Raw genomic sequence first — 17,305 nt, forward strand, 5'->3', positions numbered from 1 at the left:
GTTGCTTCAGCACAGAAAGGCCTATTACAGGGCTCGTTCCGATTCAAGAAAATTCCGGTCTGTTTTCATCCGGTCCTATATTAGAAATGGCTTGATGCCGTAGAATCAATAGCACCCATTTTAGCCCAGCCCGCTTCATTTGCCTTTTTCGATGTTGAAAATGTTTCAGAGAGTCAAGACACTGATGAATCGCGCACTGTAATAAGAATCACGTAAATAAATACTAGATTACAAGTGGAGTGAGAGATCGATACACCCAGTTACGATATACTGCATCCAATACGACAAATTTGTTCAACAAATCTCGAAGAATATTACAATAAGCAATCATAAAAGTAAATATACAGACGAATTCTGACCATCAGGGACAGAAACAACTTTGTTGAGCATCTAGCTCACTGCAAATCACAAGGAAACTATGAAGTAAGCTATCTTCTTCGAGAATCTGGTTGGTCTATACAATATAACAGTGGTTTTCGAATTATTTTACAAACAAAGAGATCGTAAATTTACTCTTACTTTTCCATCTAACTGAAAATTGATCTTTTATCAACTACTATGAAACTATTTGCAGACTATTTGATTGACGATAAAACTACTTATCTAAAATATAAAAAATATAAAAACTCTTAAAACAAAATTAAACCCAAGCAATAAATGTTTTATACACTATTTGTTTTCATAACTCTTTATTGTACTGTGGTTTCGGACATTACACCAGCAAACAAATTAATGCAACCCTCAGACCCTTTTAGGGAAATGATCAGTAACACCATGAACAACCGTTGGTATTGCAGGTGAGTATCGTTACTTAGATGTAATTAAATTTCAAACAAATTTAATTCGCCAATTTAAAAACTAATTTGACGCAATGTTTATGACTGCAAATTAAAACGGGATGAAAGATAATGCACGCAGCGAAGGCGGCGAAAGAATGAAATTTATTCTTTTTCCAACAGCATTCAGGTTAAAAAGAAATCAACCCATGGTTCACAGGAAATGAAGGGCCTAAATTTCTAAGATTCGAGCGTGCTAGAGTCAAATAAAATTTTTACATCTACTATGATTGGCATCAAATGTATTGCTCATAAACCTTTTATCAAAACGTTGTTCATTTGTCATAGAAGACGCTGAACCACATGATAGATAGCCATAAATCAGCAGCATGTTGCATAGAAGGGATGCGCTTACCGTAGCATTGTATGCCTCTGCATCAGGCAGCCACTAAACCGCGATTTCTTGCTCAGAACTCCGATCGGACAAAGTGATTTTGTCACTTCGGCGACTTCCCCTGGAACTCCTTGATTTATGACTCCGCTCTGCAATATCCAACACAGATTCTGGTTTCGAATCCATGGGCGACGCTATGCTTGGCGTTTCCAGTGGAGAAACGGACGGCGACCTGGTAATTAGTGGGGTAATTGCTGGCGTAAAGTTAGGGGACAAAGGCCCCGATGTGTAGCTAGACTGCGCACTGAGCGGTGAGCGAGGCAAGGACGCAAACGAGGACAGCATACTAGTTCTGTTTGAAATGAAATTGGATTGATTTGCTTCGCGACCATAGTTCGGTTTTATACTGTCTGGTTTCGAATTTATACTTTCACTGTGACGTAATCCGGTTTTATGTGGAAGGTTTTGAGGAGGGAGAGCAGCCGGTGTCTCCCCAGTTCCCCTATCATGCATGGCCGCGGTTCGTATCACTTGCATTTCCATAGGTTTGTTACCCAATGTTCGTGCTGGATTGACACGCCCTGCCAATGGCTGATGATTCAAGAGTGATGCGCGGTTAGGCAGTGACATTGTCTTCTCGCCACTCTCTCCCCTATTAACCCTTGCTATCTCAGAAAACACAGACGCAACCGGTTTGAACTGTGGACCCCAGTCTACAAGATAATCCCAGTTATAACTACCCCTCATTTCCTCATCACTGCCAATAATAGTGCTAAGCGACCCACCTCTAGAAGGCGCGCCTTCTTCCATAAAAGGCCTCGTTCCGTCCATCACTGCCTCGTTTTCATCCGCGTCGACTTCTGCCAGTTTTGTATACAACAGATTCCCGAATTCGATCCTTCCTGCAGCCTCGCCACCACCTTCGTCCTTGAAGTCATTCAAACTGTCATGACTATCGCTCTGTGTCGAATACTCTAAGCCAGGCCTAAGTTTGCGAGAGAGTGAGGAGTTAACTTCATTTCTACGACCAAAAGACGATCCAACCGATGATGCAACCTCGGCTGCATTCATGTAATGTATTTCAGAAGACGGTGCGATGTCGCTAATTGTAACGTCCGAGAGTCGATCGATGTCTCCCACAATGCCTGAGTCAAGAACTGGCTTATGATGACAAAAAAATGAATGAGTACTGCCATTGTCTGTAGCTGTGAAGGAGGCTCTACGACTCTCTCCCAACAGCTGGCTGCCTGATGAGCCATGGCCACTCGAGGCACAGAGAGATGGTTGCTTGAAAATGCTCGGATGAAAAGAATCAAAGTCATCGGGCTGCCGGAGCTCAGTTTCTGGGGCTTCAAATGGAATATCCGAGGGCACATTTGTATCTGCAGCTGCCTTGGTTTCAGTTACTTTTCCTGCATCGGTGTCAGGCCTGTGTCTCTGTCGCCACAAGAAGACTACAAAACAGAGTAGCAACAGAGCGAATATTGTTGTAAAAACGATCACTAAAATCAATGGAACTCCCTGCAAAGCGCCATCAGCAGCCTTGTTTTTGACAACGTACACAATGCATCCTGGGCAAGAATAATCAACTTCAATCTCCATGGGGACTGACTCTGCCAAGGTATTTGGTCCGTTGTCTGCTGTTATGTTGAAGACAAGCGTTTCTGAATCCGTCGACCTTCGTTTTCGGCGGCGTTGTTCCTTCTTTTTCCTCAGATCGGCATTCACAAATATTTCTCCAGTTTCCGAGCCAACTCTAAGCTTGTCAGTGTTGATCGAATATCGAACTTTACTCCAAGATCCTCCATCTTTATCTGATGCTCGAACCTGCAATGACGAAAGTAATTGATGCTTGGCCTTTTCTTTTCAACTATATATCTTGTTTATTATTAGGATGATCATAATTTGATGCTGTGATGACAATCATGATCACCATTACATCTGGTGCATGATCATCTTTGATTCGCATTTGATGATAACCATGATTACAATTTGATCATGGCAACCCTCCATCGAGTTTCTTATAAAACGTTTCTTAGATGTGCATTTAAGGATGTGCAAAATATCAGCATCAATCTTTTTATGTAACTGTTCAACGAAATTCACACATAAAAATACTCAGGGCAAAGGCATTTTTGCAAGAGGTTTGAGTAAAATATTCTCTATCAATCACCCATCTATTATTAGGGACAAAACCTCAATTTTGTATTTGTATTTGTTTCTACCTAGCATCCGAAGGTAGTTTATAGGACACTGAGAAGCTAATGCTTATCAATGTGAGCTATTCCTACGCCTGGAATTACAGAGAGCTGGCGACTCTCCTCAATCTGGGTGGTCATGCCAGGGACTCGAAACACGGACCCTTGGGTCTGTAGTTAGCGCCTCTAACAACTGAACCATCCTCGGGAATATGATTTGGTTCTCCCTACTGTTGCAGAAAACCTGTTTTTTCGATGCATAACAACAAAATTCCACTTGCCCATCTATAAAGACCTATATCTACACCCCTTGTGAATGATGTGGATTCTTTTTTTAAGTATTCACCATAAAGAGATACAAGATAACGAGACCATAGAGCTTGATTGCTCAGTTAAGTATGACCTCTACGCTGCTTCTACCAGTGGAAGTAAAAACTATTACAGTCTTGTAGTATATTACAGTACTGTACTGTATTGTGGTATATTACAGTATTGTACTGTATTGTGGTATATTACAGTACTGTACTGTATTGTGGTATATTACAGTACTGTACCAATACAGAACTGTACCAATACAGTACTGTATTGTGGTATATTACAGTACTGTACCAATACAGAACTGTACCAATACAGTACTGTATTGTGGTATATTACAGTACTGTACTGTATTGTGGTATATTACAGTATTGTACTGTATTGTGGTATATTACAGTACTGTACCAATACAGAACTGTACCAATACAGTACTGTATTGTGGTATATTACAGTACTGTACTGTATTGTGGTATATTACAGTATTGTACTGTATTGTGGTATATTACAGTACTGTACCAATACAGAACTGTACCAATACAGTACTGTATTGTGGTATATTACAGTACTGTACTGTATTGTGGTATATTACAGTATTGTACTGCATTGTGGTATATTACAGTACTGTACCAATACAGAACTGTACCAATACAGTACTGTATTGTGGTATATTACAGTACTGTACTGTATTGTGGTATATTACAGTATTGTACTGTATTGTGGTATATTACAGTACTGTACCAATACAGAACTGTACCAATACAGTACTGTATTGTGGTATATTACAGTACTGTACCAATACAGAACTGTACCAATACAGTACTGTATTGTGGTATATTACAGTACTGTACCAATACAGAACTGTACCAATACAGTACTGTATTGTGGTATATTACAGTACTGTACTGTATTGTGGTATATTACAGTATTGTACTGTATTGTGGTATATTACAGTACTGTACCAATACAGAACTGTACCAATACAGTACTGTATTGTGGTATATTACAGTACTGTACTGCATTTTGGTATATTACAGTATTGTACTGTATTGTGGTATATTACAGTACTGTACCAATACAGAACTGTACCAATACAGTACTGTATTGTGGTATATTACAGTACTGTACTGTATTGTGGTATATTACAGTATTGTACTGTATTGTGGTATATTACAGTACTGTACCAATACAGAACTGTACCAATACAGTACTGTATTGTGGTATATTACAGTACTGTACTGCATTTTGGTATATTACAGTATTGTACTGTATTGTGGTATATTACAGTACTGTACCAATACAGAACTGTACCAATACAGTACTGTATTGTGGTATATTACAGTACTGTACTGCATTTTGGTATATTACAGTATTGTACTGTATTGTGGTATATTACAGTACTGTACCAAAACTGTACTGTATTGTGGTATATTACAGTACTATACCAATACAGTACTGTATTGTGGTATATTCTTGCAAAAACATAAAAAAGCTTAATTTACAGCCTTACCGTTCCAATCTTGGTTCCAGATTTTACACTGCCTTTAATGCTGAACCTGTAGCTCTTGTTAAAAAACTCAGGCCTAAATTCGTTGACATCCTGGACAGCAATGCGATACTCTTGCGTGCTACTTTGTGGTGGGGTACCGTGATCTACTGCCATAATTCGCAGGACATAAAATCTTTGTGTTTCATAATCGAGATTATTGCTTTTGGTTCGCACCCACCCTGTTTCATTGTTGATTGTAAAATAATTGCGACCATCGCCGTCAATTATCGAGTACGTAACCTATAGAAATAAAAACAAGTTGAATTCAAACTCACTCCAGTTGAAATGAGACAGTAAAATCTTCAACAATACATGTAATGCAAGAAATGGTCTTTCACTCAAAGCAAGCGTTGGATAAGAAGCATTGATCTCTTTGAAAAGGAAAACTCAATAAATCAGTATTAGGGTATGTATTGTTACCACTAACTTATTATCACTAACTTATTATCACTAACTTTATATCGTTTAACGATACTGGCAATTGTGACTTAACTGGGTTAAATCAACTCTGATACATACACAACGGAATTATATGCAAAACCTATTGATGTAGGGATAATAGGTTCACTGTAACTTTCGTAGACATCAATAGGCATTATGACTTTTGCGACATTATGCTGTCCCATACCCAAGTAGCGCGAACAAATGAGAAAAATTCTTTCACAACTCTCATTATTTATTGCTGAGACATTAATACTTTCTAGTGCCTCCTCTGAATTCAACTCGAAACTTTCTATAAGCTGTATATATGTTATGGTTAAGCTAATGACTAACGACATGAAATAACGTAAAAATTGCAAGGTGAAAACATGGGAAAGGTAAGACTAGATAGAATTTCGATAGGGTGAATGAACACATCAACTTAACCAAAGGCGTTGCCAAGGGGGTGCGGGGAGCACTGTACCCTCCAATACTTTTTCTGTCGGCACACAAAGAAATTTTGCCAGGCAAAAGAGGAAATTTTTTCTCAGCCTGTAACATTTTTGCAACAATTGTAACGTATTAACATTTCTGTAGTAGATTAACATTCAAAGTAAGGCATTTAAGTATGAATATTGAAATAGAAACGCATAAAAGCAGCATATAAGTGTTTTTATCATTTGATCACACCCTCAAAGAGTGAGACATATCCTTTTTTGTCGGCCTTTGCTCCCTGAACTCAACAGAGTCTAAAAGCAACCTAAGTAGCTGAATAAAAATAGGGTAGAGATGAGTAAGCCCGCGCCTATAGAAACACCGTCCCATACACAAGAGAAAAGGGTTGACGCCGCAACCATGATGCAAGGGTGGCATTACAGGGCAATGACGTATTTGGCAAAGAGTGTGCCTACACTAATTATACAGGAAAAGGAAAATCCTAACAAATAAAAACCAATCTATTATTTTAATTAGAAAAAGTACAAATTTGCAGCACGTAAAAAATTCCATTTCAAATGATTCTTGGTTGAAACAAACGTTTACAAATATAAACAAGTAAGTAACATCCGTACAAATTTTTTTAAAACAAATCGTTTTAAATACAGCAAAAAAAATATAGAAACAAATTTGTGAGTGCGAAGGTAATGCATAGAAGATAAATCTGATTTAGAATGTTCACATGCGGCTTCCCAAGACAATTTAGTGCTATAGGACACATGTAAACAGTCTCTGAGTCTCTGAACTATAACACAAAGACAATTAAATAAACCAAGGTTACCTTGCCATTAGCTCCTTGATCCCGGTCCTCAGCCGTTGCTTTGAAAACTAACTTTCCGGCTTCAGATCTCTCCAAAACTTTCAGATTCTCAATATTTGGAATACTCAGCTCAGGCCGATTGTCATTGACATCCTCCAGCTTAATCACCACCGACGTATCCCCCGTCAAAGCTGGTTTTCCTGGGGGTAAAGAGCATGTGTTAGTTCGGCTCCCAATTTCTAATGAAAAACCTCCAATTTTTAATCAAAAATCAATCTTAAGTTAAAAATTTGATTGGTTTTGACAGCTGAGTTAACTACGCTTAGTGACTAGAGATATGATGAAATAGCTCACAAAGAAGTGGTAATGGTGATGACCACGATGATTATTATTATGACCAATATACAAAATTCACAAACCTTTGTCCGTGGCTGTAACTGTCAATCGATGAACGGGTGTTGACTCTCTGTCCAGCAGTCGTATCAAAGTAATAACGCCATTCGAGTTGATTTCAAACCAGTTCAGCGAATTCCCACTTGTTATTGCATACTTTCCGATAATTCCATTTCCAATGGCTGGGTCAGGCTCATCCCTGTCCGTTGCGTTCACCCTTACCAAAACAGTATTTTGTGTGATGTTTTCCAGAACAGTCACAAGATATTCCTTCTTTTCGAAAACGGGACTATTATCGTTGGCATCAACCAAAATAACAGTTACTGTCGTTTCAGCATATTGTGGTGGCGTACCTCTATCCGTTGCGCGAATAGTCAATGAGTAACTGCTGATGTTTTCACGATCAAGAAGTGCTGCCAATTGTATTTTGCCGTACAAAGGATCTATGAAAAAGCGCCTTTCCTCATTTCCCCCTCGAATGCTATATTCAACCTGCATTCCAGGTAGATTCGATTCGTCCGTTACTTTCACTGTTTCGATTAAGGCTCCGATTGGCACATTTTCAAAAATTCGCTTCCTTTTCGGGTAAATTTTACTGTCAAACTTAGGGCCTGCATAATTTGGGTCCTTGACACGTAAGTGGATTCTTGTTTGTGATTGCAAAGGCGGCCTACCTCCATCAAGTGCAAAGACTAGCAACTCGTAAGGAGGATTTCGTGGATTCAAAACAATTCTTTTCGTGGCAGTGATGACACCTGTGTTCTGGTTGATGAGGAAAGCGTCAATGGGAGGGTAAGGGATACTGTATCGAATTTGTCCGAAAATGCCGCTGTCCTTGTCGGTTGCATTTAGTCTGACGATCACGTGGTTTACAGGCACAATTTCAGGTAAGTAGACGTCGTATCCTGGCTTGCTAAACAAAGGCGCATTGTCATTTGTATCAACTACATCGATAATCAGTGTCATGTTTGATTTGTACTTTCCATCGCTGGCTTCAACTCCAACTTTAAATTGCCTCCTTTCTTCATAGTCTAGCTTTCGAAGCAACTTGACTGCACCCTTTGTGGGGTCGATATAAAAGTACCGTTCAGTGACACCGTTACTTCTCAAGTTGTATGTGATTGCCTTCTTAGAGCTTTCATCCAGATCTATGGCTTCCACAATGCAAATTAAGGCTCCAGAACTGGCATCTTCTGATATCTTCTGAGGTCCAAAGCTTACAAAAACAGGGGGGTTGTCATTCACATCTACAACATTGACAGTGAAGCGTGTAGTCGTGTACTTTGGTGGAGTTCCTCCGTCTTTGGCTTTTAATTCCAGTTTATAAACTCTTTTCTGTTCATAATCTAAGTTTTTCTTCAACACCAGTATACCAAGATGCATATCAAAAACGCCTTCCTCATTGCCTGCAGAAATACTTATTGTTTCTATCTCTCCGTTTCTACCCGAGTCAGCATCACGAGCTGTGAACTGTTTAACAAGCGCATCAACTTGACTGTCACCAGGTAGAGCCTCTGGGAATCTCACAACGTGATTTCTTTGGTCAATTACTGGAGCATTGTCATTAACGTCTGTAAGATTTACTCTAAGTTTCTCATAAGTACTCAGTGTGTCGTTATCATTGATTGATGCGCGAATGACAACTTCAAATGATTTTGTCTTTTCATAATCAAGTTGAGCAGGGCTGTTAACTGAAACAACTCCAGTGACTTTGTCAATTTTAAATGGCAGTTTGGCTCCAGAACTCTGCGCACTGCTTTCGATTGTATAAGTAATACGAGATGAAGAGCTTCTGGCAACCATCTTTGCAACATAAGAATTCTCCCCAAGATTTTCTGGTATTCTCACAGAAGCTGATCTGTTCAAGAAAATTGGCATTAGCAAACTGTAACTTCCAACATTGACAATAAGTGTTGTTGTACTACTCTGCTGAGGTGATCCCAAATCATAGGCTTCGACCCTCAACTTATATCTACCAACAGCTGGATTGTAGAACGTCACTTTGCCTGTTATACTGTCTATACTGAACACGCTGTTACTTGGTACGAATTTGTAACGAACCATACCATTTTGGCCACTATCGATATCAGTTGCTCTAACGCCAATGGAGTCAGTGCTATTACCTTCGAAAATTGGCGATGTGAAGATAGGCGCGTTGTCGTTGTAGTCACTGATATGTATTACAAGGGTTGTTGCATTTGTTCGCTTTCCATATGGTGCCATATCAGTTGCGTTCACTTCAAACTGATACTTTTTAGTCTGTTCATAATCAAGGACGCCGTTGACATAAACATCACCTGTATGAGGGTTAACTTCAAAAGGGACTGATGTTTTATTTCTAATGATAGAGTAGACAATTTGCCCATTAGAGCCAGCGTCGTCATCGTGTGCTTGGATGCGCAATACAGTTGTGTTCAGTGCTGTATTTTCCGAAATTGTTGTAGAATACAATCTATTTGTGAATATTGGATTGTTGTCATTTAAATCGCGAACAAATATAGTTGCTGTTTGTTGCACTGAATGATAAGGGGCTGCAGTATTACTTGCTTGAATTTTGATTTCATACACAGATTTCACCTCTCTGTCTAAGGCCTCTGCAGTCGACAAGACTCCAGAAAGTGCATCCACACTGAACTTGCTTTTGTCACCTTCAATAATCCGATAGTGAATGTTGTCGTTAGGCTTTGCATCACAGTCACTAGCAACAAATCGGTGTGCAACTGTCTCAGAATTTTCAAACACGGTGAAGTTGATTGAAGTTCCATCAATAAACACAGGAGGGCAGTCATTAATATCATTGACATCAATCACAACATTTGCTGTGTCTGAGTGAAATGGCCAGACAATATTATCTGCTGAAATGCTCAGCTTGTAAAGTGACCACTGTTCTCTATCGATTTCAGCTTTCGTTGAAATCCACCCAGTTTCGCTATTGATTTCAAAATGGGAATTCGCTTCCAACCGGTAGATAATCTTTGCATTACTGCCTGCATCCATGTCAGTTGCTCTGACCTGCAGAACTCTTGTACCAACCGGCCTTCCTTCTGTAACGTTTCCAACAAAATTCCTCTGTGAAAATATAGGACCATTGTTATTGACATCAATAATCTCGACATTTAAGATTTGTGTACTTGAAAGACTAGGATTTCCTTTATCCGATGCTACGATGGTTAATGAATAAAGTGACTGCTCGTTGAAAGAAAGCTTTTTGGTCAACAGAATCTCTCCAGTATTTGCTTGAATTCTGAACTTCCCTCTCTCATTTCCTTTTACCAAAGCATATGTTATCTCTGCATTGCTTCCTAGGTCTTCATCACTAGCAACGACTCTTTGTACTGGATATCCTATTCTCTCATCTTCCATCATGTAAGTATAGTTCCTTGATAAAAACTTTGGTGCATTGTCATTCAGATCAAAAATTATCAATTTCATGGTTGCTGTTGTGGAATGTCTTGCACTTACATTGATAGCCATGTCTTGGGCTTTGATTATCAGTGTCCACTGTGGAACTTTTTCTCGGTCTAGGAGTTTTGTGTTTGTGATTGTACCATCAAATGGGTTAATGTCAAATGAAGGTTCACCAGGGCCTTGAGAGACAATTGAGTAAAAAAGCTGTCCATTGCTTTCATAATCATTATCTGTTGCAACTGCTTGAAACAAAAATCCTTTTGGTGGTGTGTTCTCTTTCTGACCACTAACCATGGGATTACTGAGAAAGATTGGCCACTCACGATTTTCATCAATCACAAAAATGCAAAGATACATCATATCTGTTCTTGTACCCCCATCTTCTGCTACTTGGATTTTTAAAAGAAAGCTTTTTGTTACTTCATAGGATAATAAAGATACCAGTTTAATCTCACCACTTTTACTATCAATCTGAAAGTATCCTGCAGAATCCCCCTCCAAAATTTCAAAGTTCCATCCACTGCCAGACACTACTCTAGCAACAAAAACAGTTGTGTTAGGCCTTGTACTTTCAGGGAGTAGCAAAGTTTTGTTGTAATTTTGAAACACAGTACTCTGTCCTCTTCCAGGCAGTAGAAAGACAATCACTGTTTGAATGTTTGCCATTTTTGGCACTCCTTTATCCATGGCAACAACTGAAAAATTATACATATAATTAGCAGCTGATGCCAGACCTTGATTTGTACTGACCCAGCCAGTTGTTTCATGAACTTTAAAAAGGTTCTTTGCTTCCTCGTTTAACCCATATAAGGAGTAAGTTATCTCAGATGATAAACCATGATCTTTATCTGAAGCCTGAACATGTAGGATATTTGTATTTCTAGCAATGCTTCGTGAAATGCTTAAAATATATGGACCCTTTTCCTTGAATTCTGGTGCATTGTCATTAACATCACAAATACTTATTTTGACTTCAACAAGTGAGGACTTGCTTGGGCTTCCACCATCTGTTGCATTTACAATAAGATTATACAGTTCTTGTGAATTTTCACGATCAAATTTTATTTTTGTTTTTATCATTCCACTGACAGGATCAATTTCAAAATACTGACTATTTGGTTGTAATTTATAAGAAACAAGGCCATTGCTTCCCTCATCTTTATCAACAGCTGTGACTGATTGAACTGCTGTTCCTGGTGGCTGCTCTTCACAGACAGAAAATTGTAAGCTTGTCACACCAAACACAGGTCGATTATCATTTATATCAGTTACAATTATAGTCAAACTCACCCGACTTCTGTGTTGAGGATAACCGTTATCTTCAGCAATAACAACAAAAGCATAGTCCGTTGTTACCTCTCTGTCAAGTTTTTTAGCTACTTGTACCCTGCCATCATTTGATAATAAAAACATATCAGAATGAACTGACTTCTTGAACATCAGAGTGAATTGACCATTCACACCAGAATCAGCATCAGTGACATTGAATTTAAAAAAGGTATATCCAACTGCCACATCCTCTGAAACACTTGCAAAGTAAGATGAGAGTCTAAAACTCGGAGGATTGTCATTTATATCAACAATTAAGATTTTCAAATGCAATGTTCCGTTCCTTTTTGGGCTTCCATTGTCTTCCGCAATAATGACAACATTCAATTCTTTTAGCACCTCATAATCAATTAAACTTTTTGTAGAAAGAACGCCTGTCTGTTCATCCAAATCTAAATGCCTCGAAGGATCCTTAAGAGAATATGAAATTTTGGCATTTTCACCAGCATCTAGGTCTACAGCTTTTGCTGCAGTAAACTGGTATCCTAGTGGAACTCCTTCATTCAATTGAATAGTTAGTGAACTGATGTTAAAAAGTGGCTGATTATCATTAACATCCGCAATGTAAATAGTCATATTTGTGATGGCTGTTAGATTTGTTCCAAATACTGTTACTCTGACAATTGAGGTAAAAATTTTGTCCTTTTCAAAATCAATAACTTTTCTACTATGAACACCACCTGTATAATTCACTGAAAATGATGATGCAACTTCTTGGGACAAGATCTGAAAATCCAAAGACTCACCTACAGATGCACCATCCATTTTGGCAACAAGATGTCCCACAAAGGATCCAACAGTTTGATTTTCAGCAAATGTAAATGTATAGTGTTGCGACTCAAATTTTGGTTGCTTTTTAACAGCTGGTAAAATGTTCACAATAACATATGCTCTGTTCTTTCCTGGTAGCCCCTTGGCATCTCTACATGATACTGATAAACGATAAATGCTTTGAGCCATGTGATTTAAGCGGGCTGATAACAATAAGTCTCCAGTTCTATTATCAATTGTAAACATTCTGCAAGGATTACAACTATGCAGCTCATACACAATATCTGCATTTGTACCAGAGTCATCATCTCTTGCAACTATAGAAGCAATTCGCCTTCCTGTTGGAGTATTTTCATTTATTGAAATGTTAAAGGAATGTTTAGGAAAATAAGGATTGTTATCATTAATATCAATGACTTTAACATTCACAGTAGAAGTACTATGAAGCCCTCCAACATCTGTAGCTACAACATCAAAAACTTGAGTTGCCTGTTGTTCTCTGTCAAAAACATGGCTTGTTGTTATATTTCCTGTGACTGAATCAATCTTAAAATAACTTGTGCCAAGGGTAGAATATCGTATTGGTAAGAAAAGTTCAGTGTCAGCATCTGTTGCGGAAACAGAACCAACAAATTGCTGCGAGGTTCTATTTTCTACAACAGAAAATGTGTAACTTGATTGTGAAAAGGCTGGAGGATTATCATTTGCATCAAGAATTGTAAAAGCAATCGAAATATTTGCATCTTTATGGGGTGTGCCATTATCTGCTGCATTAACAAGTAAAGAAACACTGCTATTCTTTTCTCTGTCAACTAAGTTGGTAGTGTAGATGTTCCCAAGCTCTTTGTCAATTCTAAACCAACTGGAATACACAGTGTTGTTTATAATGCTGTATGAAATTTTAGAGTTAGAGCCCAAGTCCTTGTCTGTAGCTGTTACTCTGAAAATTGACTGGCTGTGAGACACTGACTCATTTACTTGTGTTGAATAAGGTGTGTTCTGGAAAACTGGTGAGTTATCGTTTTCATCTCCAATATTAATATAGAATGTTTTTTGTGATCGCTGACTAGGTGTTCCATTATCACTTGCATTGACTATTATTGATATCTGAGAATTTTGTTCTCTGTCAATTGTACCAATTACAGAGAGCAGAAAACTTTTTTGCGAAGAAGGATTTTTTATTAATGAAAAGTATTGTTGTCCCCTCATCAATCCAACATTGCACTCAGCATTTTTTCCAGAATCAACATCAGACACTGAAATTAGTGCAACATTTGTGCCAACAGCAGCACCTTCTTGTACCTGGTAACTCCCCTCTTTAAAATATGTAATCTTGAGTGTTGGAGCATTATCATTGGCATCAACAATATAAATTTTTACATGAGCAATACTACTTTTCGAATTCACACCTCCATTGTCTTTTGCTTTGACAATAATTTGGTATTCTTTGGCATGTTCATAGTCAAATTTGGCATTGCTCACTAAAACTCCTTTTTGCCTGGTACTGAAGGAAAAGAGACTTTGTGGATCTGAATTTGCTTCAATTGAATAAGTTATTTCAGCATTTGACCCTTCATCAATATCTGTTGCATTTACTCTGACAATTGATGTCCCAATGTCAGAATTTTCAGTAATATTACCACTGTACCTTGTTGGGTTGAAAACAGGGGCATTATCATTGACATCTTGCAGCTCAACCTTGACAATACAAAAACCACAGCGTTTTGGCAACCCATGATCACATGAAGATAAGTTCAAGCTGTAAATGTTTACTGTTTCTCTATCTAACGTTTTATTCACAACAATATCTAGTGAATTTGTGCTGGCAACATAACGTATATCAAAACTAGACCCAACATTCCCTGATACTATACCATAAACAAGGCTTCCATTTTGTCCAAAATCTCTGTCTACAGCAGGGGTCAGTGACAGTTTATGTCCAACTGGGGTTGATTCCAATATATTTAAACTTACTTTGTTATTACTGAAAGCTGGAGTATGGTCATTTATGTCTTTCACGAGAACATTTGCTCGTATAAATCCGTTTCCTGGTAGGTATAAAATCAACAAGTTAAAGTGAGTTGATGCTTCCCTGTCTATCTTTTCAGTGGTTTTAATTACCCCATCACTAGACACGTTGAATTTTGAATTAAAGTTCACCAAAGAAAATGAAGATCCGGGATGAACTTTGCCAACAAACTGACCAGGCGGTTGTTCCTCTGTAACGGTAAAATTGAACACTTGAGAGGCAGCACAGCGTGAAAACACTGTTAGTATGGCAAACAACAAACTTAAAAAGACGGGAAGCCAAGATTGCCACAGCATCTCGTATCCTGTTGTTTTCTGATACATACATCTATCAATACAAAACTTCCATTTTATAAGGACTATTGAGTGTCCTGGCAGGGCCACGACCAAGGAATACCGAACTCTGGACAACAAAAAACGGCGTAAATCGCTCAAAGACAATCGCAGAACTCCGTACCGTAATAAAACGAAAACATTTCTCAACAATATGATGCCAATGACTCCTTATCAAATTGATATAAGCGAGATTTGTACGAAATTCCAACGATTTGTTTGCTGCACGTTCAGACCGAAGAGTCATAATCCTCAAACATGTCAATCACCCAGTGAGACCTTTGCAAAAGCTCCTTCGCTTCTGCATCAACTTGGCTGCGTAGCCAAAAACTAATTTAGGGCAGGGTCACCCTCAAAATGATAAATCCTGCATGTATGGATCTACTCAGAATGATCATCAAATATACTTAACGACCATTTTCGCATGCGGAGCAGCCTCATTTAAAAAGATCAATTAGATTCATGAGTAAAATAGTCAATTTCGTACATAACACCCAAGTGCAGTTTTTTCAGACCGACCTCATTTCTCAATAGTATTCTTAAATAGAATGACAGAAATATAATTTGCAAGTTTCAAAATATTGAGAAATGTTCATTTTAGGCAAAGTTTTGTAAAAATTATTTTACAGTTTATTATCGTAGAAATATTTCATAAATATTAGATTAAGATACGTATTGATACGCATTACAAAAATATTCGCTACAACTTTATATAACTTCCACTTCTCTTTTATATAAAAACTAGTAAATTGAGGTTAAGATTTGATGCTGCTGGTTTTTTCAAAACTTTGGAACTTGCAGATAAATGTCTTTTGGAATGACGTCCCTTACATTGTTCTTAACAACGCTTTGACGACAGAGCACACCAATAATTTAAAAGGATTCACAATAAGCAATTATTTAAAGAAAACCTGTTCAAAAGTATTTAAATGCCATGGTTTCAGTTTCTTTATTACTTTTGAACAATTTTGCGGCTTATGTTTTGATGAAAATTCTCTTTAAAAAAGAGTATAGTTACTTTGATCGGTGCATGTAGAAATCATTCTACGCCCAGAGGGGACTCTCTATAGTAAGTGACGTGGACATCTTTTCTTTTTGAAAACCTAAAAATATACCAATGCACAAAAATACCGTACCCAAAGGTATATTAGGCACCCTTTCTAATTTCCAAATTGTCTCTAGCCCCCTTTCCACTTATCAACGGGCTGGGTCTGACATTGACCTTTCCTATTACTACAAGAATTCAGCATTATAAACACTTGGAAAAATGTTTGATTGTACAAAGTTTCGTCGTTATTTCTCTATATCATTTAATTAAAAAACAATCCGATGTTTTTTCGGATGTACTAAAGACATTGAATAGGGGAGTACATCATCGATTGAAAGCAGCCTCTTATGAATATCCCCATGAGCTCTCGCGGAAAAGAAATATAGAGGGTTTTGCCGACACCATTAGCAAAATGACGTCATGGTATATCGAGAAGTAAACAGGACGCGTAATAGGTGTTGCGGCGGATGCAATCATAGCCAAACGACAAGGCGGTTGCCATAGCCTTCACCCAAAGACAATTAATCAACAAAATCGTCCTTTACCAAAGAAACTCCTTTAAGTACCTTAAAAGATAAATTCGTAGTCGTCGTTGAACATGAAAGCCTACTTTTTCGCGGCATAATATGAGATTAATTTTGAAATTGAAATCCAAAGTGACTCAACGATGTTACGCCGGACAGGGACGAAGCCAAACAATTTTTTTGGATGGGTAAAGAAGTAGTTTTTGCCGACAAAAAAGGGCGTGTCTCACTCTGGGTGTGATCAAAAGATAAAAACACTTATATGCTGCTTTTATGCGTTTCTGTTTCAATGTTGATACTTCAGTGCCATACTTGGAAAGTTAAACTACAACAGAAATGTTAATACGTTACAATTGTTGCAAAAAAGTTATAGGAAGAATACAAAAACTGCTTTTTTTGCCCGACAAAAATCCTTAATATAGAAACATCAATGTTTTTGCTTAGCTAAACTGATTTTGCAAAGTATTTTTCTATTAAGTCTAAATTTCCAGAAAACATTTTGCAACTAGGCTTTTCTATTATTTTAGTTACCTCTATTTCGTATCAAAATTGACTTTGCATATCAAT

At 37.9% G+C, this 17,305-nt stretch overlaps 1 protein-coding gene across 1 annotated transcript; it reads right to left on the reverse strand.

Annotated features, from left to right (window-relative positions):
- Positions 1-182: 182 nt before the first annotated feature.
- Positions 183-15,440, reverse strand: LOC135686570 (protocadherin-16). Its single transcript, XM_065202828.2, has 4 exons — positions 7,324-15,440; positions 6,926-7,104; positions 5,191-5,469; positions 183-2,997 (listed from the first exon to the last, which is right to left on the reverse strand). The coding sequence occupies exons 1-4, from the start codon at positions 15,155-15,157 to the stop codon at positions 1,225-1,227; spliced, it is 10,065 nt and encodes a 3,354-aa protein (XP_065058900.2). The 5' UTR covers positions 15,158-15,440; the 3' UTR covers positions 183-1,224.
- Between the last annotated feature and the right edge of the window lie 1,865 nt (positions 15,441-17,305).

Source organism: Rhopilema esculentum, chromosome 6 (genome assembly GCF_057945365.1).
Source record: "Rhopilema esculentum isolate cy_ngs chromosome 6, ASM5794536v1, whole genome shotgun sequence".
In the NCBI taxonomy this organism is placed as follows: domain Eukaryota; kingdom Metazoa; phylum Cnidaria; class Scyphozoa; order Rhizostomeae; family Rhizostomatidae; genus Rhopilema; species Rhopilema esculentum.

What these genes read in the sequence shown, in the direction of transcription:
- LOC135686570 (XM_065202828.2), bottom strand. Translation starts at nt 15,157, where the DNA reads ATGTATCAGAAAACAACAGGATACGAGATGCTGTGGCAATCTTGGCTT. An exon ending in AGTTACAGCCACGGACAAAG is followed by an intron (nt 7,105 to 7,323) that starts GTTTGTGAATTT and finishes CTTTACCCCCAG; the next exon opens with GAAAACCAGCTTTGACGGGG. An exon ending in CTGGAACCAAGATTGGAACG is followed by an intron (nt 2,998 to 5,190) that starts GTAAGGCTGTAA and finishes TCGTCATTGCAG; the next exon opens with GTTCGAGCATCAGATAAAGA.